Source organism: Rhinolophus sinicus, chromosome 8, assembly GCF_057876585.1.
Source record: "Rhinolophus sinicus isolate RSI-liver-muscle chromosome 8, RSI-T2T, whole genome shotgun sequence".
NCBI lineage: Eukaryota > Metazoa > Chordata > Mammalia > Chiroptera > Rhinolophidae > Rhinolophus > Rhinolophus sinicus.
The window spans coordinates 63995534-64019350 of NC_142508.1; the positions used below are offsets into that span (position 1 = coordinate 63995534).

The window sequence follows — 23817 nt, forward strand, 5'->3', positions numbered from 1 at the left end:
ATTTTCTATAACCAAGGTTTCCTGAAACCATATTCTTTCTCATATACACCTGAAAAGATGATCACATTTTATAAAATACAAAAAAGTGAAAATTATGATAAATTCTTTATAGTTGTATCATAAAGGCAAAAGCTGAACATTAGATCTTATTACAAAGTTTGCATGCAATGTATTTATTCAATTAAGAGTTTCTGAGAGCGATTGCTATGGTATCTGTGTTATACAAAATATGAGGGGGGAAACTTGAAAGAATAAACATGTTAATAATTCCCTAAATGTGGCCAAACCTACTTAATTAGTATAGGCTTTAAAGTAGAAGACTTAAAATCTGTTTTATTTGGCAATCTATCAAAGGGAAACTTCTAATAATCAGCACTTATTACTAAGAAATGAGGATTCTTTTTTTTTTCTTTTTAAGAAATGAGGATTCTTAATGCTGAAGCTAAGCGCTTTTAAAGTCCTGAAGTTCTTTATAACTAATCAATAAAAACAAGTAACAACAAATCCTCAGTGTTTTCAGGATAGCAAAAAGTTTAAGGCTATTCCCTGACATACACATACACTTCCCTCTTCCCTTCCCACACAAATGATACAGAAGCTCATTAGAAAATAAGTTCTTTTGTGTTAATTACACCATCTTTCTCACAATTTTCCCATACAAGCAAAATCCTTCCTCATGCAAAATATTAAACGTCAATTATTTAGTAACCAACAGTTACTAAAATGCTTTAACTACCACTAGTTTTAAATCAAACTTTTTTGGCTTTTTGAGGCCTTCCTAGAAAGAAAACAAAATATTTGGTCTTTGAGTATAATCTAATTTTCTCTTTCCTATTTTTATTGAAGCCAGTGTATTATTTCTAAACTTGGCCTTTTTCTGTCTGAAATTTCTACTTGTGATCTTCTATTCTGAAACAAATACTAAGAGAATTTAATTAGTGCTATACTGTAGCAAGCTGGTAGAAAATAACCAATGTTGTGAAATTCAGACACGATTTTTTAAAAAACGAAACATACATTAAGTGATAGAAAGTAATTTATCAATACCAGTTATAATTGTCATAGCTATTGTTTCCATCACTTTTTTCACTTTGTACTTCACTGAATCCTGAACTATTTGGGAATAACTTATAGACACAGAATCAATAAACTTACAGATATGGAAGAGCTGTTAATTCTGAAGTATACCTGACACTAGAATGAACTGAACCAATGCTAAGCACAGCAGAAACCAAGCCTAGGTCAATGGAACATATGAAGTTTCCATTTCCAAAATGTTCTCCCAACTTCTGCCAGGAAAAAGCTTCTCTTCTTCAGGCAGCTAAATGAATGCAGGCAAACAACTCATAATATACTTTTTACCCAGAGATTTAAACTTGTAATATTTCAGTTGCTCTTACTGCTCTGGTTTCTAAAGCACCTATGTAACCTAAATGCTTAAAATTACATTTAAAATATTTATCCACCAGCAGTCTTTGATATATTTGACCACAGAAATTAGAAAATGTTACAGGCCTATAACTCTGTGATTTTATCACTTATCACTCCGAGCTTATCTCTCGTCTCTCCTAAAATGTATCCTGTAAACCAGCCAGATTAAACTATTAGAAGTTTCCCAAAGTTGTCACTTTCACTAAGGGGTAGTGACGTAAGAGGTACTCAATGAATGGTAATTCTTATTAAAGAGTAACCTGTATGATAACCCTGGAAAGTCTGACTTCAGAGCATTCCTAGCTTTTCTTTTATTATTAGAGCATAAGGCAGAAATGATTCCCTTAAACTTAAAAGAGTAAAAGCAGCATTTGGTGTCCATCTTAGGAAATAATTCCATCTCCAAAAAATACTAGTATCAATTCATCTTAGTATACAACTTTTTATTTTGGTTGGTTCATCTTCATACCCTTCCAAAGTCCTATAAATTAATTATGCATTTTAATTCAGAATTTTTAATTTTGACATACCTGGGTCTGGAGTGTAGGTGAATGGCTGAACATCATGAGATCTTCCAGCATTGGTCACTACATATATTCCCACTGATACTGGCAAAGTTATATGTTGGTCATGATATGGGGGAACCTTCACAATAAGATGATTCTAATATGAAGAAAATTACAAGAGTCACAAAAGAAGCAATATTTAAATGAAATTTTGAAATAAAAATTATAATTAAGTACATTTGATGTTAGCTATCATTTTAAAAGTCTGACTAGAAAAATAAATGTATTTTAAAGTTCAGGTTCACAGGCATTTTAAAGTTCATGTTCACAGGACATTAATCTTAAAACTGCTTTTAAGGTAAAATCCAAATGTTTTACAATGGCTTGCAATGCTCCGGCCCTGTCAACTTTATTTCATTCCCATTCTCTCCAACTTATTATACTCTAGCCAAACTGACCTTCTCAGTCCATTCTTTTAACACACAAAACTCATTTTTACCTCAGAGCCTTTACAACTTACTGTTCTCTCACTGGAATATTCTTCCTGCACCTCTTCAAAGGGCTAGTTCCTTACCCATCTTCAGATCTTATTCAAATATCACCTCCTCAGAGAAGCTTTCTCTGACCATCCTATTTAAAGTAGCACCCCTCCCTGACCTGATCACGTGATTTTGTTTATTTATAAAATGGCAATTATCACCACCTGAAATTACTGTGATTATTTGCTTGTGTTTTGTCTCTCTCCAACCTCAAGAATTTAAGTTCCACGAGAACTAGAATGTTTTGTTCTTCATTCTATCTCCACTGTCAAGCACCTTACACAAAATACAGACAAATATATTTGTTGAATAAAAGAATAAATTTTGAGAAAAAAAATATGCCCACCATGCACAATATCAGTTACCATATGTTTTGTACAACCTTCATTGAGATGTACTTGACAACGCAGTTCACTGCTTCCTAATCACTTTGATTCTCATTTAGGCCAATAAGGTTCAGTTTACCGAAACCCTAAGTCAGTCAGTTATTTTCTGTCAGAATAGTGGCAGAAGCCACTATTAAAAAAATGGAAACATTCATAAATGCTTCCCCGGCACTTATTCAAAGATACTACATCTTGGAAGATACTGTGAACCACATTAGACTCATTCTGTTCTTCCCTAGGACATAACAGTAATGGGAAGGAACATCAAAGGATGGTGATTACACTTCTGTACTGAGGCTGATATGCAGGAGGCCAATGCTGACCGCTGAGGGAGAAGTGAGTCTGATGACATTTTTTATTTAGTTAGACTATAGTTGGTTGCTTCAGTTGAACAGAACATGTGACAAATAAGGCCGAGGTCAAGGTTTCAATTTCTGAACACTTAATTCATTTCTAAGCCATCTTAAAACACTCTCTGAAACAGTCACATTATAAATAAAAAATAGCTTCTGATTTATGACATTAGCAGAATGTTAGCCATCTCAAAAAAGAAATCACACTTTTAAGTTAGGTGGAAAAACACATATACATATGTGTATATCCACGGGGGGTAAAAATCTGAGAGCACATACTCAATTGCACATGAAGGCATCAAAAAATGTACCTGGACTAATCCAACTTCTAAGAAACAGAGTTTTAAAAACTTGTCTACCCTCATTTTCACTCTTTTGTTTAAACAAAGCAGTCCTACCTATAGTTAAAAAAGATGGTTGAATGGATGGACATGTGAAGTATCCTCCTAGTCTTATAATAATTTGGCAAACTTATAATTGAAATGATTCTTTTCAATAAAAATTTGTTTCTGATAATTAATGACAGAATTAGTATCTAAAAGTCACACTCATATTTAAGCAAATCTAATTTAAAATCGTTTAAAAGCCAAATGATACTTTTTTTTTATTAGTTTCAGGTGCACAAAACAATGTAATAGTTAGACATTTATCATTTGTATCCCTCACACAGTGACAACCTCCGTCCCCCCATCCACTACCCCTCTGACATCGCACACAGCCATTACATTTTCACTATCTCTATTCCTAATGCTGTACTCTGCTTTTTGTAAATATATATAAAATTGTAGTTGACACTGATTATTGTTCAGCTTCAGGTGTACAGTGCAGTGATCAGGCACAAACGATACTATTTTGATATGAACTCTTTATACTTCCTCAGTCTGAATCTAGAAATTCTATAAGTGCTTTGAATTAAAAACTAAGTAAATTGTGCATAGTGATAGAAAGTTGTTTTTAAATACTACTCTCACAAATTAAGAGCAGTTAACTACCACTGAGCTAGGAATACAATACAGACAAAACATGCAAAGGGTTGGGAGGCCTTTGGAGCAGTACATTGTTCTCTGGGGTAAAAAGAGAAGAAAATTTGAATTTTAAATTCTTAGAAAAATCGTTTTGGATTCAAAAATAACGATTTTCTTTGTCCCAGGAGATACTCCTTTTCAGAACTTATAAGCAATGGTGCTAGATATTTTTCACTCTAAGAGATAATTTATCATTCCTAAAGAACACCAATTTTAGAACACATAACTTCTAAACTCTTAAGTCTTTGTTTAGTCTAGTTGTTCACACAAATCCTGTGGATCTTGATGGCATTTCTTTCAAGACTTTCTTTCCATATTTATACAGAAATTCCATCTTCTTAAAAACTTCTCTCTATATTTTTATACTTTAAAAAATGCAATAGAAAAAAACCCAGAATACTAAAGGTTGAGAAACAATAATCTATACAATTTTCTATTTTTGATACACCAATGCCTGTTTCACGTTTTGCAAAACAAGTTATTCTTAAATCAAATTGTATTCCTCTTCCTAGTTTCTAATGTTTTCAGCTTCTAGATACATTTTGATATCACCTCCACATTTCAAACTGCTAAACTCTTTCAAAACTAACGTATTTTATATATATAGTAAATATATACTTACATATAGATATCTCAAAATATATATTTAATAGGCAATTAAGGTCTTATAGAACTTTATCTATGGTTGTAAAATGGGAGTAGATATAATGTCCATGTGCTTATCACATCTGGTATACATGAAAATGAAACATATTATGGCCTTGACTAGAAGAGGCAAATATTAAACAAAGAAGTGTTTTCCTAGATTTCATTAATCTCAATTTTTATATAATAGAAAAAGTTTAATACCTAATGATTTGATTTTGGGCTTGCAAATGAATAGCTATCACAATTATTAATAATTTCAATTTGCAAAGTTATCTTTAAATGGTTTTTTCTACTATACCATCTTTGGGCATTTTTTAAGATTGTAGAGGCCCTTTCAATTTTTCTGCATAGGCCTGATATTTCTTTATTGACGACACTCCAAATTTCATTTCTTTTAATAGATTTTCTGATCACCCTTCCCTCTAAATGTTTAATTTTGGTTTTTTTTTTCTTTCTTTCTTTAATATAATCTCTATGGTCAATTATTTGTATCTCAGGTCTGATTCCACTCTAAAATATTTCCCAGAAAGCCCCTTAAGAGAAAAAACCCAGTAAATTCTCTCTGAAAAAGATAAAATTTAAAACAAACAGAAGCACAGAATTAATGAAAGATCAGACTATAATTTAGTTTGTTTACTACTTGCTTGCAAAACCCCAGGACCTCTAGATATAGCTACCAAATAAGGACATAATTCCTTTCCATTCCACCATGTCTTATTTTTATGATAATTCTTCTAAGGAAGGAAGGAAGGCAGGGAGAGAGGCTCGAAGGAAAGGGAAAAAAAGGATAAGGAAGGGGAAGGAAGGAGGAGGAGGAAACAATAAAGATTTCTTAATATTAAGTTCTTATGAAACAGCAAGATTATTTGTTGGGGCTATTTTATTATTATTTTGTATTATTTATAAGGCGAGTCTCTCAGTCTCTAGAACTAGTTTTCTTACCTATAAAACTGCATCATAGGATAAAGTAAGGAATACCAATTGTAATAGAATATTACTAGCAAAGGAGTTTACATCAATCTATCCCACTCATCAAAAAAAAGAAGAAAGAAACCCAACATGTTCATGACACACAAAAATATTACAGGTGAGATCAGGCGCGTTCAGGGTGGTATGGCCATAGACTATACAAAAGTATTAAATGGATGAATTAAGCTTCAGTCAGGCCCAGAACTATAGTCCTAGTTGAAATTAGGGTTTGAAATGTCCTAGAACCTAGTTGAAATTAGGGTTTGAAATGTCCTCAAAAGGAAGAACAAGGGACCTCAGATCCCAGAGTCCTCTTTTTCTTCAACATGAATAAAATGAACTAACAAAGTTTTTCATGAGTATCTATTAAGTATTTAATATTATGAGGAACACAAAAGAGTCACAATAAATTGCCACTAACGTCTAGAAGTCCTCCAGAGGAAGCCACTGTTGGTTCATGGGGAGTGGAAATGGTTTGATCAACAAGTTATATAATTATAAAATGTCAGAGTTAGAAGGAACCTCAAACAATCTAGCCAAAGAGCTTATTTTACAGATTAGAAAACTAAGGCACAAAAGTGACTTGTCTTATTTAGAGGTAACAGATTATTAGTGACAAAGTAGGTACTAGAACTCAGTTAAGACCAGTCTAGCAGAGTGGCCAATGGTATATGTGACAAAGGAATGACTGTTGAGGTCCCACTATTGCTTTTGGACTTCATGTAGGAGAATAAGACCAGAGGAAAACTTTCTACATAGCATGTGTCTAGTATATAGGAAGCTCCACTTTATATAATACTATGTAGTGAAGAATTAATTTCATCCAAAGTAAGGTCTAGCCGTTGCCCTTGGCTACTAGGAGGTCCCTAGTAGATCTCTAGGTCCCATGGAATGCCCTATCTGACAGGAGTATCTTTATCTGTTTGATAGCTTTGGCCACTGGCAGTCTAACAATGAGATTTATGAAGGGGGCTTTGGAACATGTCATCTGACCTCTGGTGGAACTACAGACTAAAGGTTAGCTGCATAGGCAGTATGTGATCAAACCTGAATAAAAACTCTGGACACCAATGGCTCAGGAGAGCTTCTGATTGGAAATATTCTGCATATTGTCAAATAGAGAAGTGCTAAGAGGGAAAGGCATCCCTGAGGATGACAATTTCACCATCAGGACCCTTCCAGAGAGACTTTAAGCATCTCTCCCTTCGGTTGGTTCTGACTTGTATCCTTTTGCTGTAAGAAAACTAAAATAGTTAAATGTAGGACTTTCCTGAATTCTGTAAATTGTTCTAGCAAATATGAGGGGGGAGTGGGATCCTTTGAATTTGAAGCCAACTGTTCAAAAGTGAGAGTGGCCAGGAGGTCCCTGAACTTGTGCCTGGTGTTTGAAGTGAGGGCTGTCTTAGGAAGCACTGTGCCCTTAGCTTTGAGTTCAGCAATATATTGATATAATATATTGGATACATATGTTTTAAAATTTTATTAGGCTTTTCTAAAAACACAAAGGAATAAAAAATAAATAAATAAACCACAAAGGAATTATGAACTTTTTTGATAAATTGGCTATCGATTCTCTAATTTTTGACTTTTCTATCTCTCTGCTTGCTTTCATGATCCCTTTTCTATTCCTACCAGCATTTTATGCTAAATTTTAGGCTTTGAGTATTTTACACATTAGTTTGTTCCTGCTTCTCTGTTCTCTATATGTTATCTACACTTATACATACCACTCTTGTGCATGTCTTCTATCTGATTTGCCCATAAGTTTGTACAGGTACTTCTCTTCTGCTAGTTTCAACATCTATGAGTTTGGTCCTATTTGTTCTACACATTAATTCTTAAGTCAATTATTTATTCTTGTTTCCAAGCTTTTTACTTGTTATATGAAAAACAACATATGGTGAGGTCCTACAAATACACACTCATTAATATGAGGGTAACTTGTGCTTCTGAATACAAAGAGGTAACTAACAAACAAAACACTGGCACATAGCAGGTACTCAATAGGTTTCCCTTTAACTAAATAGTAGGTTAAGATAATTCAAATCCCCAGAGCAAATAAATATTAGGAAAGAAATGCTTCATTTATTAACAATGATAATTTGCCACTGCTCCTAAACTTTTTAAAAGAAAATTGTAACTTTTAGTACCAGTGGAATAATTCTATTTCAGTTAAAGAAACTCAAGAAAGAAACTTTAAATTGTTTACATCAATCCCATATAAAGAAGAAATTTAACCAGCTGACTCAGGAAAATTTCAGAATAAAATTGAATTACTCAGAGAGTAAACAATCAAACTATAAAAAGGCTTAAATTATACCTGATGAAATAATTCCATGTCGATTTCAGCTTCTGATTTCCAAGAGTTTTCATCTGATTGAAATAAAAACAGTGATTTACTAAATTTTTTCACTTTGTAGCTGTAACTATATCTTTATAACAAAGTGAAACATGCAACAATCTCTTTACCAGTATTATGCCTACTTACCAGAAACATTTTCTTGGAAAATCACTTTAGTTCCTTTCAGAAAGTTCTTGCCAATTAAAAATACTTCTTCCTCTCCTTTCACTGAGCAGCTATGCAAGCTTTTCTTTAAGATTTCTGGCACTCCTGCTGGTTGAGCTGTGGGTATACATAAGCATTCCATAAAAAGAATGTCCAACACTTATTTTAGATAAAATCAATTATCCAGTTCTATAAGTTGTCTCTGAGTTTGATTTCCTTTATTCTACAACTTAACTTTTACCCTATCAGAGAACAGAAAAAAAACACCCCAGAAAAGTCCATATTAATTTTTAATAACTCTTGTAAGATTTTATAGGAATGGATTAATGTCTAAAACAAGGTTTTATTATGTGTCAGCTTTGCTTTCTCATTACATAAATTTAACAAGTTTTAAAATATGAACTTGATCATGTTTTTGCCTTAATAATACTTTTCAAAACTTCAATTGAAAAACATGCTTGTCCCACAATCCTAAGCTTAAAAATATCAGTTAAGTTATGCCATTACAAGACTTCTTAGGCCATGAAGGCCTCTGGTGGTACTGGGGCTTAAGAATGCAGACCAAGGACTCACACACAGGACCCACACCAAAAGAACACCCGAACACAGACTGAATCCAATTCAAACTAATTCTTCCTACCAGGGGATCTCCCTGAAGTGGAATACCCTGAGGTTAAAAAATAAAATGCACTTGATTTTCAACTACAAAGACTAACCACCACTAAAATTAAGAGGTTGACAAGTACCAAAGAGCCAGATCTAATGAATAAGCTGTAATCACCCTACCAACTTCATGCTAGGATTTCCTTAAGATAATGTAATAGGTATTGCTTAGCAAAACAGGTTCCTAGTCAAAGTAAATTAGGGAAATACTGGTTAAACAAAGTTAAGTGAACAAAAAGATTTCTCTAGGCATTTTATATTTTGATGTATATTAAACATCCAAGAAATGGGTGTATAGTATAGTTTCCGCAATATTTGACTCCAGAAACATTCTTTCTTATCGATACCTAATGACCAGTTTCCCACAAGAATACTTTCTAGGATATTAGTTTATGCAAATAACTATTAATACATTTTAAAATACTCAAAAAACCTATTCCCTTCAAGGTTAAGTACTTTGACACAGATTACACTATTATTCTAACAAACAATAAATATAAAATATACACTGCAAAGGTAAACTTAAATATGGCTTATATAACCCATCAACTTCTAAATTAATGAGATATTCTACTAAACTTTAGGAAAAGGTTAACTTTTTTCTCTTTAGATACTTAAATATTTAATAGTTAATTTTATCTTTACAAGAAAGTAATGAGGGACACTGCTTTTGTACAAATATTCACTGACCCTCTTTCCCTAGGCCCTTCCTTGGCAAAAAGCTGTAATTCTCGGTCAATTGCATCAAGATTAGCCCATGTGACTTGTCCAGATGATAAGTGTGAACTACAGTAATGTGCCAGTTCCTAGTAAAAGTTTTAAGAGCCTCACATGGTCCCATCTTCTCCTTTTTCCTCCACTACAAAAATGGTAATATCTCAGATAAGGACAGCTTCTTTAGCCTGGATCCCAGAGTGAAGAGAATACACCTACTTCCAAACCGTGAGGGAGAAGCAAAACAGTCATTTTAAGCCAATGAAATTTTTTTGTTGTTGCTGTTTGTTACAACTTCATCATTTATTCTCACTTATTGATACAAATACGTAAGTATTCTATTCTTCTTAAATATTTAAATGGCAAATATTTTCAGCAATGTCTGAAAATTTTAAAAAATTGTGAATATATATACACCATCTAGAACCCACAGGGTTAATGTATGAACAGAATGGAAATAGTTAATGGTCATACAATGGCAATTATATACCCTTTTTACATGGAAAAATTAACAACTAATTTATAATTTTTTGGAGTAACTTTGGAACTAAATATTTGCTTTTTTGAAGGATATTAAAAATATGGTAAATATTTTTATTAGAAAACAGTGAGGTACAAAATTATATGAATATATTGTATTAACAAAAATGGAAAGTCTATAACCTTTCCCCCCATTTTCAAGTACTATGTGGAAATTCCACTTCACTGATGATTATCAAAACTTTTTTTCCCATCTCATTTTTTCCTTTTATGTATTAAAGGCATAAGATGGCCAAATAAGGCCTCTTTAAAGGTACCATGTGCATTTATCTTCTATATATTTGTATGTACATTACACAAAGAACTTGTCTGTTACTGTTCAATATAATTTAACCTTAAACTGTTGACTTTAAAAGGTTTTTTCTTTTAAAAAAGTTTAATGGTTACCTAACAGGACAGACTTCATACTAAAGAGAACTAAAATCAGGATTATTTATGCATTAAATGTTTATCTTTAAGTAATCAGTAAACTGACTCTTGAAAGTGATCACACTGCTTAAAAACTGTAACAAAAAAAGCCACCTTTCTGGTATTATAAAAACAATGCGCTTTTTAGATGCTTGCAAATCGTGGTCTCAAAAACAAAGCTGAAAAAAATTAATGAATGTCTGAATGCTGCAAAACAGTAAAACAACCATTTCAATCTGTTAAAAGAATTAGTAAAGCTTTTTAATAATGTCTGTGAAGAGAAGGAAAGTTTACACAATGTTATTTTTGTCCTAAAGTTGTGGGATAGACAGAAATAAGGGAAGTAGAAACTTACTAAATTCAGTCAGATTTAATACAATAAACATTATAAGATAAAATCTAACATATATTATTGAAAAAAGCTATGATTTGCTGCATTAAGAAAAATTACAGGAAAGTGAATATTTAAAAAGTCTGAAAATTGATATTCTTAATTTGATATAACTAAATAATATAAACAATATATCAAAACAGAAAACATATATCTTTATTGTCTGGTGAAATCTAAAGATGTCAAGGATGTAAAAGAGGATGATTCTTTCAACCCCTTAAAAACAAACAACAAAAAGACAGACAATGGATCCAGTGGCCATTGTTAAACCAAGAAGCAGGACTTTTTTCAAGGTCACAAGGCACAACATGAATTCTGGCATTAGGCCTTCTTTCCATTGAGTGTCTCTAGATGGAATATCAAGTATCTGTTTCCTCTCCTCCCTTCCACCTCTATCACCTTTTGGCCCCTCTTCCTTTTCTACCTCACTCTCATCTTCCTGTTTCCTTTTGCCTACCATTCCAATTTTAACCCTTCTTACTAACCTATTTCCATTTCACCTCTCATTCTACTCCAACTGTTCAAATCTGCCATAAATTCTTTTTATTTTATTTATGGGCATAAATACAAATCAGAAACCTATAATGGAACATTCTTATTTTTAATTTTTTTTTTTTAAAGATTTTATTGGGGAAGGGGAACAGGACTTTATTGGGGAACAGTGTGTACTTCCAGGACTTTTTTTTTTTTTCCAAGTCAAGTTGTTGTCCTTTCAATCTTAGTTGTGGAGGGTGCCGTTCAGCTTCAAGTTGTTGTCCTTTTAGTCTTAGTTGTGGAGGGTGCAGCTCAGCTCCAGGTCCAGTTGCCGTTGCTAGTTGCAGGGGGCGCAGCCCACCATCCCTTGCGGGACTCGGGGAATTAAAATGGCAACCTTGTGGTTGAGAACTCACTGGCCCATGTGGGAATCGAACCGGCAGCCTTCAGAGTTAGGAGCATGGATCTCTAACCACCTGAGCCACCGGGCCAGCCCCGAGGATGACAGATTTTTTAAAAATCGAAGCATTAACCCAGTAGGAAGAGTGTGCAGATCAAGAGGCTTAGACTCTTGCCTAAATGATGAGATCTAATTGATATTCATAGAAATTACTATTAGATATATTTTAAGCTGTTTATACTATGTTTTGAGAGAAAAATTAGTTTGCATGAAATTCTATGGAAATAGCAACATTAATAAGAAATATGAAAGCTCTTTATCATATAAACTTATTGCAAATTAATTATTATTCTAGCACTTTCTCTTCTTAAAAGAGGATTGGGAAGCATACTGTAAAAGTACCCCTTTCTTTTAAAGAAAGTATTGCCCATGTTTACCAAATCCAGTTTCTCTAAGCAGATGGCAAGGTAAGTGCCAAATAGTCAACTAAAGGAATAAAAATACAATCCTACACCTCCATAATAAATGACATCTACAAGAGGAAACAGAAGGGGTAATATAGGTATTTAAGTAAAATCCCCTAATATAAATTAGATATACTTTCTAAATTCATAAAAAAATTGAAATACACAACATAAATCTCCTAGGTAGAGGAAACAGTTCTCTAACATAACTTCATACCGTAATGATAGTCCGAACCATTCAGAGGCTATGGCTACAAAGAAATGAACTGTTCAAACTTGGTTTTTCAGCACTGTGATTTAAGTGATTGTGGTGGCAATACAGCACAGTGGCTAAAAGCAGAGGCTTTGAATTTTGGTCTTACTATTTCCTAGCTATATGACCTTGAAGAGGTTGTTTAACCTAAGTTTCAGTTCCATCAACTGTAGAATGAAATCCATTTATGTGATATAATGTCATGTTAAGTGATATAATGGGGTTAGGTGATATAATGCTTATAAAGTAGTTAACAAAATCCTGGGCACATAGACAGAGTTCAAAACATGGTAACTTTATTAGCTATATACGTCATCTATTGAATGCTGCTGCTTCTTAGGGCTATCATATCTACCCCAGACACAGCCTCCCAAAGAGAGAAACTTTTTTGCAATGTGGACATATATTATCAATAATGGTGATAAATTAACAAACAGTAGTAATAATTACAGATGAAAAACTTCAGAAAATCATGTTTTCTATCTCTTTCATATTGTCTACCACTTTTAGCCAGATATATTTAAACTTTAACAATACTTTAATGAAATAAGAAATGAAGAAATAAATGAACAAACTAATGAAAGCAGGAGCGAACAAAGTTGGCAACTATTTCCCAGTCCCTGCTAAAGCAGTATGATCTGAGTTATCTAGCATCTCCTAGCTCTGGCCTTCAGAGTGTAGCCATGGTCGTGCGCAAAGTATTAGATCATGTAAAAGAAAAACTGCATATGCCCTGCTCAAATCGGAACGCCATCCTAATAATATTCAAGTTGTGACATACTATAAATTATAGTAAATTCAAATTGGAGCACGCCAATTAGAAAAGCTTTAGAACGCAACAAATTATCTATAGATTATTTATTCTGTCCCTATCTGAATATGATAGAATGAACATGAAACCTACGATCTTTAAAAGCAGCCTATTTATAATTGAACATTATCCAGAAATAGCCCAAGGAAATACTAGTATCAAAACAAATTTTTCATAATAATGAAAAATAAAGAAATCCACTTGAGCTCTCGAGATCAGAAAGATATTTTAGTACCTTCTTTTTTAAATTAGGGTGTTGGCTAAGCTAAATTATGTCTATAATAATTTCTGAGATTAATTAAAAGGGAAAAATAAGATTTATAACGGAAAAATAATTTGACAAAACCGAGGTACAATTAAATAACAAGGCTCTGTAACTGTCCTAGGGATAGCAAGGTCATAATACCCATAACAACCCAACAGGAAATTCGGCGGAATGGAACGGGTCTATTCTGCTCTTTTTAATTCAGTTATAAATTACAAGTAAGCAATGTTGAAGAAAATTACACTTGATGAAAATCTTAAGTGATATATAAAGGTAAAATTTTCCTGTGTCATTTGTAATAATACTCACTCAAGGGAAACCAGAATATATGGTAAGGTACATCCACCAACATGGTTGAATTTAAACACACACATCATTTACTTTCTATGCCAAGGTTATAAAAAAAACACAATTCCATTTCCCATTTCCCTATACTATACTATATAATTTGTGATCAGAAATCCAACTGCTGTATATTTACAAAGGTCTGCTTACCTCAGTTTCTTTTTTTAAAGTATAGTTGACATAAAATATTATATTAGTTTTATGTGTACAACATAGTGATTTGACATTTATATACTTTACAATATGGTCACCACAATAAGTAGTAACCATCTATTACCATACAAAGTTATTATGGTATTATTGGCTACATTCCCTATGCTGTACTGTACATTATATCCCCGTGACTTACTCCTTTTATAACTGGAAATTTGTAACTTATATCTTCACTTTTTCACTCATTTCCCCACTTCCCTCCCCTCTGGCAACCATCAGTTTGTTCTCTGTATCTATGAATCTGTTTCTGTTTTTTTGTTTGTTTGTTTTAGATTCCTCATATAAGTACAATCAATAGTATTTTGTTTTTCTCTCTGTGACTTACAGCATAATACCCTCTAGGTCTAGCCATGTTGTCGTAAAAGGCAACATTTCATTGCTTTTTATTGCTGAGTAATATTCCATTGTACATACATACATTTTCTTTATCTATTCATCTGTTGATAGAAACCCAGGTTGCTTCCATGTCTTGGCTTTTGTAAATAATGCTGCAATGAACATAGTGATGCATGTATCTTTTACCTTACTGTTTCTTATTCTCACAACACAAAACAGAGTTAGGATCACAGCAATTACACAATGAGGATGTTGGGAAAATCCTTTGGCTTTGCAATTTACTTCTGGTAAACTTTTTAAATCAATATAGGATAACAGAAAACTACAAAATGCTACACATCTTTTGAATTTTATTCAAAATTACCCACCTTTAGTTTAGCCTAGAAAATCTGACTATAGCTTTTAAATGTTTCACATTTTGCATGATCACAAGCAAAATGTGAAACATCTGAAATTTAAAGATGTCTGAAAGACTATTACAAAATGAAAAAAACTTCATATATTTAATATCTCCATATATTCTTACTTACTACATAAAATTGGAGAAGAGGGTGTTTGCAGTGTCAAAGTGGAGCCATCTTTCCTTGTGATGTTAACTCGAAAAACCAATCTGGCACGAGTGCTTTTTTTCTTGGAACCAGCAATTCCTATTCTGGCTTCAACATCAGCATTCCTCAATTTCAATATTCCTACGCAGTCCACCCTAAAACAGAAAAAATACATAAACTGATATTTTCTGTTTACACAGAATTTTCTCTTTACACAAAATTCTTAACCAAGTTCCTTTTAAAAAAATTTTGCTTATTAATTTTTGAATATGTAACATAATCATAAGGTTTCAAATTCAAAAGATATACAAGGGTAAATTCTGAAACTTCATAATTCCTAATCTTGTCAACTGTTCATTTATAATGGAAAACAACAGTAAAACAAGTGAACATTATTCCAACATCTAAACAAGTGTTTTTGAAAATAAATAAATTTAACCTCTTTCTTTTGGCAGTTAATTCAGATATAAAAATAGAGGAAATGGGTTTTACTTTTAGAAGTGTTAGTAACCATCCGTAAAAGAATGGAATATTGTAGCCATTAAAACGTATGCTATAAAATAATATTTAATGTTATGTGAAAATGCTCATGATAAGTGAAAAGCAGGTTATGAAACAGTGGGTACAGTATTATCTCAATTTTATCAGAAAAAAAGATGGAAAGATAAATATCAAAATCGTGGTTACTTCTGGGAAGTTGGCTTTTGGAGGTATGTTTTAGCTTTTTATTATTTTTACTTATTACTTGTTAATATTCTACATTTTCAACTTACAATGAATAAGTACTATTTTTATAATCAATTATTCCCTTTTCTTCTACTATATACATTTTTTAAATAATTTTCAAAAATTAAAAAATAAATCTTTACTGAGTATTTTTCAAAATTTTCTTTTCCAATTAACCTCTTACTAAGCCAGTCAAAATGACTTTCAAAAGGAAACTGAAAACCACACAGAGAAAGGTCTTTAGCTATATAATACAAATAATTACAATAGGTCTACTCCATATCAATATATTTGCTGTTGTGATGGTTCAACTTTAGGATGAAAGGTCCTTAACAAAAGGGTTAAGGACAAAAATTTTCCAATTTAAATCGTTAATACTTCTTATATTTTTCAGGCAATGAAAATGTAAAAGATGAAAAATACACAGTCCCAAGATATAATTTTTTGTATTATAGGAAAATAAAAACAGCAGGTGAATTTAGACTAGCAATATGCTTTTTCACATCAAGATGGGTCAAGGCATCATGAATGTCTGTGTTAAACAGTTTTTAATACACACACTAAGAAAACAGATTTCAGGAGAGCAAATCAAATTAACTGTAATTTTTATTTTTAAATATTAATTTTATTAATCCCAACAAATAAGTCTACATTATTTTCTGAAAAGCCAGCATTCCACCAGGCTTTTATTTCCCTGCCTTTCACCATAGGAATTCTCTAGCAAATGGCAGAGTTAATTTTAACCCATTACCATTCTGTAGTAAGCTATTTTTTATTTGTAATGTTTAAAATTTTTAATAAAATACTCAACATCTTCTTTTAGACATAAGAAACTAAAATTTTTTTCCTGTATACAAAAAACTGTAATACATAATGAAAAAATTTTTACTAAGTACTTACGCTAGTGTCATGTTGTTGCTTGGATCAAGGCCAACTTCTATAACAGTAGTGCCTTCAATGTCCACTTCTTTGCAGGGAGTTGTATTTCGCCCAGTTACCCTGCAGGCCTGATAAAATCCATGTGGTTTCACTCGACCAGAGTCATTACCCACAAACACTTGCAACACTACTGGCTCATTATGGCCTTCCAGCTGGAGTGAGATAACATGGAGCACAAACACTAATTAGCCTTTCAAATAATCTAATGTAAAATCAAACATTTAATATCAAGTCTTATATTCATAACTGGATTACAATAAATAATTTAAATCCTCAAGAAAAACAGATAAAGTATTTTCATAAAGGAGAGCTGGCTAAGTTTCTGCAAAAAACTGTTAAGTTTAAATTCTGCAACAATTTTACTTACAAGTTTAGATGTTCAATGATAAATTATCATTCATAATTAATTTGCACAAACACATGAAAATGAATACACAGTACTTTCGATATTTATAAATCTATGGACTGCCAAAAAAGCATGCATAATACTCAGGATTAGTACCACTACTAATGGAAAATACACAAAACTGTGTTAGTGGCATCATCATCTTCATTAAATGAGAGCACATATACTAAATTTTTACTCTTTTAAAGCTATATGAGTAGGTAAATGGAGCTCATTTTCATAAGCTAGATACATACATACAACATAATGAAACCCTGGGTCAAAACATGGTCTCAAAAATTGCTAGATGGAACCAGGGTCTATTTGGGTCATTACAGGTCTCTAGCAAGCCTTTATAAATTAAATTATAATTTGTATGCTAAAGAATAAATAAATATTTAAAATAGCATTTGGGAACCAATGTTTCCAACGTTGCTTCTTGATAAGATTTATAGTTAAACATTGAAGCTGCTAATACAGAATGCATAAAATCATAAAGTAACTTGTACAATGTATAGCAAAATGCTTTAAAAAATTCATACATCTTTTCTATCTCAGTATGTCTGTATTTCTGTGAAATTATATCACAAGGAGGCAAAGAAGCAATCTACTCAAACTGTTAGTCAGCAGTACCTCGAATAGTGTCTGGCATATAGAGGAGTGCAATATTTGCTGAATGAATGAATGAACTTTTAAGGTCAGTCAATTCACTCCCTATCACAGGCCATTATCTAACAATACTTTTGACCAGATACATACTTAAAGCAAAACTTAAAGCCAGAACAATTAGGTTAATTTTTAAAAAAAAGCGTAACTTAAATTCTTAACTTGCCTGTTACTTGTTTTTAGTGTCAGGGACTGAGGGTAGGTTGGTATGGTGAGTAGTAGAGGGGTACAAATGATACTGTACATGTGACTATTATCCAACCTTATAAATGGTCATGAGTAAGTTTCCTAATCCCAAATTTCTACCATCATTTCATTCAGGTATAAAATGAAAGTCAGTCCAACTAAATATTGTTCAACTAACACATTTATACAAACTGTATTTAACAAGAATCTACCGTGTGACTAGCCAAAATTCTTCCCCGTTTGGTATTTTGTAAGGTGTTGGAACACTTGTTAAACATCCCCAACTAACTTTTTGGTTTGTCTTCAAAGAGAAATATTCTTTGTAATAAGGTATCCCAGGTGCTGAAATTTAAGCCCATTTTTTTCTTTTCTAAATTCTGAAAAGATGAAGACTCAGTTGATACCCTATTTCTTAAAGACTTAACTTACCTATCAGCCAATTATTTTCTGAGTTGAATAGTTCTGATTACAATGGCCATCTCAAAAACCTTATTTTCTAAGTCCATAATAATTTCTACAATATTTCTTTGAATTCACTTTAAAATTTCTCCTTAAAGAGAAAGCTTGGTAAGAATCTAATATGGCTGCTACCGATGTCACATAAAAGGGGAAGATAATTCATGACTTCCAGATACTTCTGTTATTAGATCGCATTTTCATCTCTCCTTTCATTTAAAATAAAATTCAAATGGTATCAAAGTAAAAATATTTGGCTTATGGCTCAAACTTTTACTTTAATTTCTATTATACATACCTAGCAATTCTATCCTTCTATTTTAGGCAGCTTTTGCTGGTTAAAAAAAAAAATAACTAGTAAGTAAAACTGGAAAAAATCTTCATAATTGCTAAATAAAATAAGTACCTTTACTGTAGGAAAGCCTTGCTGTGTTCTATCCTTTACTGAGCCACGGCTACCCTCAGTGAGGTACCGAGCTCGATGTTGGGTCTCAGGTTGTACAACTATCTTCAGCTCCTTTCCCTCACTTTTAACAGGATACTGTCCACACAACATAGGGCTTTTCTTTATTCCAGATCCTTTTTGGTTTTCCAATGTTCTGAGAAGTCAAAGCACAACATGGAAAAAGCATCAAAAAGTGTTTTCTACAAAAGTCATCTAAGATAAAGGAAGAAACAGAATAGCAATAACATTAAAAACAACTGATTATCTTTCTGACAAAATAAAATACAACCTAAGTTAAGATATATAGAATGCATATGTGTGGAAGGAGGAAGGAAGATTGAATAAACCAGGAATAATAGGAAAGAATACAGCTAATGTCACTATAACCTTTCATCTTGTACTTCAGTCAAAACAAAATTTTAAAATTACATACATATATGTGTATGTGTGTGTAAGAGTGTTATATGAAGCTACATGATTAACTATCATTATTTCCAAATCAGACTTGCAAAGCAAAAGAAAAGTGGGAGTAGCAAGAAGAAACAAAAAAAGCAAAAGGCCTTAAAAAAACAACCGCAGGTACACGTAGAATATTCTTTTGTATATCTTTCTCAGGATACCAAACTGAGAACATTATAATAAAAAAATCAGTGATTCAAGTTTTATTGGGAATTAATTAGCTTTACTCTAAACAATCTTTCCCAGAAGTTTAACTTTTCAGAGCATTTTTATATGTGATTAGTTAAATAATTAAAGCCCGTAACATACAAAAATTTTAAAATCTGGGCTTTACAGATAGGCAACCTAACTTATTTTTTTTTATTTTGTTTCTAATGTTAATTTTGTTTATCATTCATTTTCTATATGGACTATACAGTCAAAGAAAAATATTTCAAATGGTAGTTAGGACTTCAGGTCAACACATGTAACCTGAAGCACCACAAATATGCGCTGAAAATAAATAGAAAACAATATTGTTAAAATAGATTGAAATTATCCATGTACATTTTATAATAGAGTCAGAACCTAAAATGCTTTCTGTGTGACTGTCCCAGTCCTAAGTTTACACTCACATTGAAGGTACAGAAGCCAAGAGATGACTGTGGATAAAATCTCCTCTAAAAGCAAACAGTTCGAAGGAGAAATATTATGACTTCAAACAGAGGAGCAATGAGGGCTAGCAGCCTTAAAACTGGCTCGAATGTTTATCCCTCCAGCTCTAACCAAACTGTTGCCTCAATTATCAATAACAAAGAGAGAAAAGGTTGTACTCTCAATGGAACCAGGTACTGGAGTGAAATCCATGGCTAAGAAAGGGAGAATGGAGGAAAGAAAGGATGCAAAGAAATGGAGTAAGACTGTGTAATTGTACAACTGAAATCTATGTAACTTTACTAACAATTGTCACCCCTATACACTTTAATTTAAAAAAAAAAAGAAAACGAAATGGAGTAAGATTGACTGGATAAGAAGGAGAGTTCTGAGGGCAAGTACAGTGCTCAATTATCTTCATAATTCCCTGAACCTTGAACAATTCCTGAAATATCAGGTCCTGAGAAAAATATTTGTTGATGAAGGCAAATAGGGAGAAAAAAAGGCCAAAAAAAAAAAGAAAGAAAGAGTGAAAAAAGAGCTTCTATAATAGTAAAATGAGAAAGACTGGATCCTAATTGGCCAAGAAATGCCATTCATGTCTGACATAATTAAGCCAAAGATTACCTGTGTAAGTCATTTAAAAGGCCCTGGATGAATAAATTCTATGAAAAAGTATCTAGTTGAAGCTGAAACAATGGGCAATAAATCCTTTTTTTTTCTTTCATCATTCTGGGTAGAAATTCAAACATTTGCAATGTGCAGTCCCTTATACATGAAATTCTATAATGATATTGTTTACTCATTTTAAAATCAAAGCAAAAATATTCACTTACTGAAACTATGTAAAAACATCTCCCAAATGTGCATCGAAAGGGACTAAAAGAAAATACAGCAAAATGCTAATAGCAGTTGTACTAAGTAACTAGATTATGGGTTACTTATTTTCTTCTATTTTTCTACATTTTTCAAATGTTTGTAATTAATATCTACTAATTTTATAATAGAAAGGGGAACACGTTAGTTTGACATATAAGGAAAATTTAGCATATCAATTAATTTGGCAAGATATGGCTTTTATATTCACTTATGATAGCCAAGCTAATATTTATGAGAATAAATAGTTGACAATGAGTTTTACTATTTCAGTAAAACAAAATACTTCATTTGGGTGAACACTGTTGAGTGAGTTGACAAAGTATACATGTTATGGCTTAAAAAAGAATAGCACATGTAATTAAACAATTTCTGAAATGATACTTTAAAAAGCCCTTAAAACTATCTTTATTCTCTAGGTTTAAATGTAAAAAAAGAATACATACACATGTAGATCTCTAGACATGTAAAACAATTGAAAACCTCAACTAATTCTTAGAAAAGTAGTCTTTCAAATTATTAATTTCGAAGGCATGATGGCTTAAGAAAAAACAAGAAAGCAGCAGGTTTAATTGTATGGCATTTTACTTCTAAATGACGTCTAAAAAGAAAATCCACTGTCTTGACATATTCTATTCAGATCATGAAATGACACTGTAATTCCTTTGTGCTGCATATCCTGTTGTCTATGTCACAAAAATAATTTGTACTACAAAATGCCTAAAATCGGTTTCATATCCAGATGACATCATGTCTTAATTTCTAGGACTATCTAGAAGAGACATAGGGCTACTGATTCTCAACATTTAGTTGATGAATTTAAGAATGATATGGCTAGGAATGTTTAAATACTGAGTAGTTTGTTTTTAATGGCTTGTTTTTCTTAATAAACTCTTTTATATTTTAATTATACAAAAATGCTATTTCCATCTTGAAGATCAATAAACTGCTGTACACATAATTTCTTAATAATTTAGCATTATATAAATTGTACGTTTATGGCACAGTAGATCTAAGGCTTTATACCTTATCTCTTAAAACTTTTCTAAATATCTTTCATATTTTTAACATCTTTCTTGTTGAATAATCTAGGACATTAGCTTGAGATCCTCTTAATAATTCTCTTCAAAGGCCTATTTTTCTATATATTTACATATGGTTTTATCCTTCCCTTGACATAGTTCTTAATAATTCAAAATTTAAACTTCTTCCATCATTTCCATATGCTAGAGTCAAATATTTTTCCATTACCTAAGAAGCTGGACATTTCTTCTGCTGCTTGATGAGTTTCTGTTCCATGAATTATTTCATGAGAGATTTTGTCTTGACAAATGTTATTATACTTTCCCTGGATAACCTCAAATCATTTCTAAGATATATCTATCATACAAAAGCAGAAGCAGAAAAGATGTAGGTCAAGATATCTCTTTAACAGCAACTGCAAATCATGTGCGTTGACTAATTCCAAGTCAAAATTTTATTTATTCTTCATTTGAAACTTTAACATTTATTTCAGTATAAAAATAAAAATCTCTCTTCTGGAACTTAAAAAAATCTTTATCCATTGAAGCCCACATACCTGTATTTAATGATAGGTATACCTAAGCCTTTTGGATCTGTGCTACTGTGTTTCAGATCATTATTCTATAGGTAATAGTTCTACAAATATGTTCTTGACTCTGCTAATAGCAACATTTTAGGAAAGGGTATATACCTTGTTTTCTTTTAATTTCCTAATTTGGACTTTCTGAAAATAAAAAATATTTAAATGTGCATTTTCATTTAACTGCATCACCCCAAAGGAGTTTTAAATAAGAGTAGAGAAGCAAGTAGTATAGAATAATTATTAAGTGGTAGATATTACTTTTAAAACGTAGCGAGAATATTTAAGGACAAGTTTAATATACATTAAAAATATTCTCTATACTACTCAATTAGATTTTTAATTTAAAAGATATCAATGACGTCATCAAGTAGTAAACCAACTAAAAGCTTCTCTATCACCTTTTTCACAACCTAATTGTAAAACTAAAGGGTCAACTAAAGGACCATACCCTGTTTCCCAAAAAAAGTAATCCCTCAAAATCCAGTGAGTTAAAAATTTTATCAAACTGTGTTGAATATACTCTAGGAAAACCAATTCAAAAGTCTAGCAATTAAATATTAAGGAATTAAAAAATTAAAAATAAGTCATAGTATAGCAGTGAATATTGTATTATATAGCCATAGAAACATATTTAGTGAGTGCTGTGAACTGGCACAAATGAATAAAAACTCAAACATGTACCATGATCCTTTCTATCACCCTTCAAATACATACCCAGAATCACAGAAAAAAAAATTAGTGATAGTTTTTTTTTAAATCCCAAATCAGCACAACGTATCAAAGAAAAAGCGTAACATGAATGTAAATGATGAGAAACAAACCATCAATTTGTTTTTTTTCTTATTTTTATCAAATAAAAGAAAAATAAAGTATAAAATCCTCACAAAAATGGAAAGAATTGGACCATATAGGGAGATAATGTGAAAGAGAACACAAACTAGCCCTTTGCGAATGTTTTGAGTTACATTACATGCTATTTATATTTCTATGAGCAAAAATATTCTTAAAAATCCTTTTAAAATATAAATCCATTTGAAATTTAAAAGTTATTTCAAAACAGATTATTTTCATTTTCTACTACTTAATCATACCCCTAATAAGATACCTTTGCTAAAAATCTATTGATATTTTATTTTTTCTCTAATGAAACTTGGTAATTTTAAATTAAAATTCTCATGTATTTCAATGATAAAATTAGTATCTTTGGGTTATATGCAAACTTGAGCTGAACAGTGGGGAATGATTTTATTTT

The 23817-nt window shown here is 31.8% G+C and overlaps 1 protein-coding gene across 8 annotated transcripts in view; it reads right to left on the reverse strand.

Annotated features, from left to right (window-relative positions):
• The window catches only part of NFAT5 (nuclear factor of activated T cells 5), a 102482-nt gene that overhangs the window by 20423 nt on the left and 58242 nt on the right, over positions 1 to 23817 (reverse strand). For all 8 annotated transcript variants that reach the window (XM_019756977.3, XM_019756983.3, XM_074314657.2 and 5 more), the window contains 6 exons: positions 18953 to 19145; positions 16815 to 17005; positions 15171 to 15343; positions 8346 to 8480; positions 8178 to 8230; positions 1962 to 2094 (listed from right to left, as the gene is read on the reverse strand). In XM_019756977.3, coding sequence (XP_019612536.3) covers positions 1962 to 2094; positions 8178 to 8230; positions 8346 to 8480; positions 15171 to 15343; positions 16815 to 17005; positions 18953 to 19145 — 878 coding nt within the window. The remainder of the gene's footprint in view (positions 1 to 1961; positions 2095 to 8177; positions 8231 to 8345; positions 8481 to 15170; positions 15344 to 16814; positions 17006 to 18952; positions 19146 to 23817) is intronic.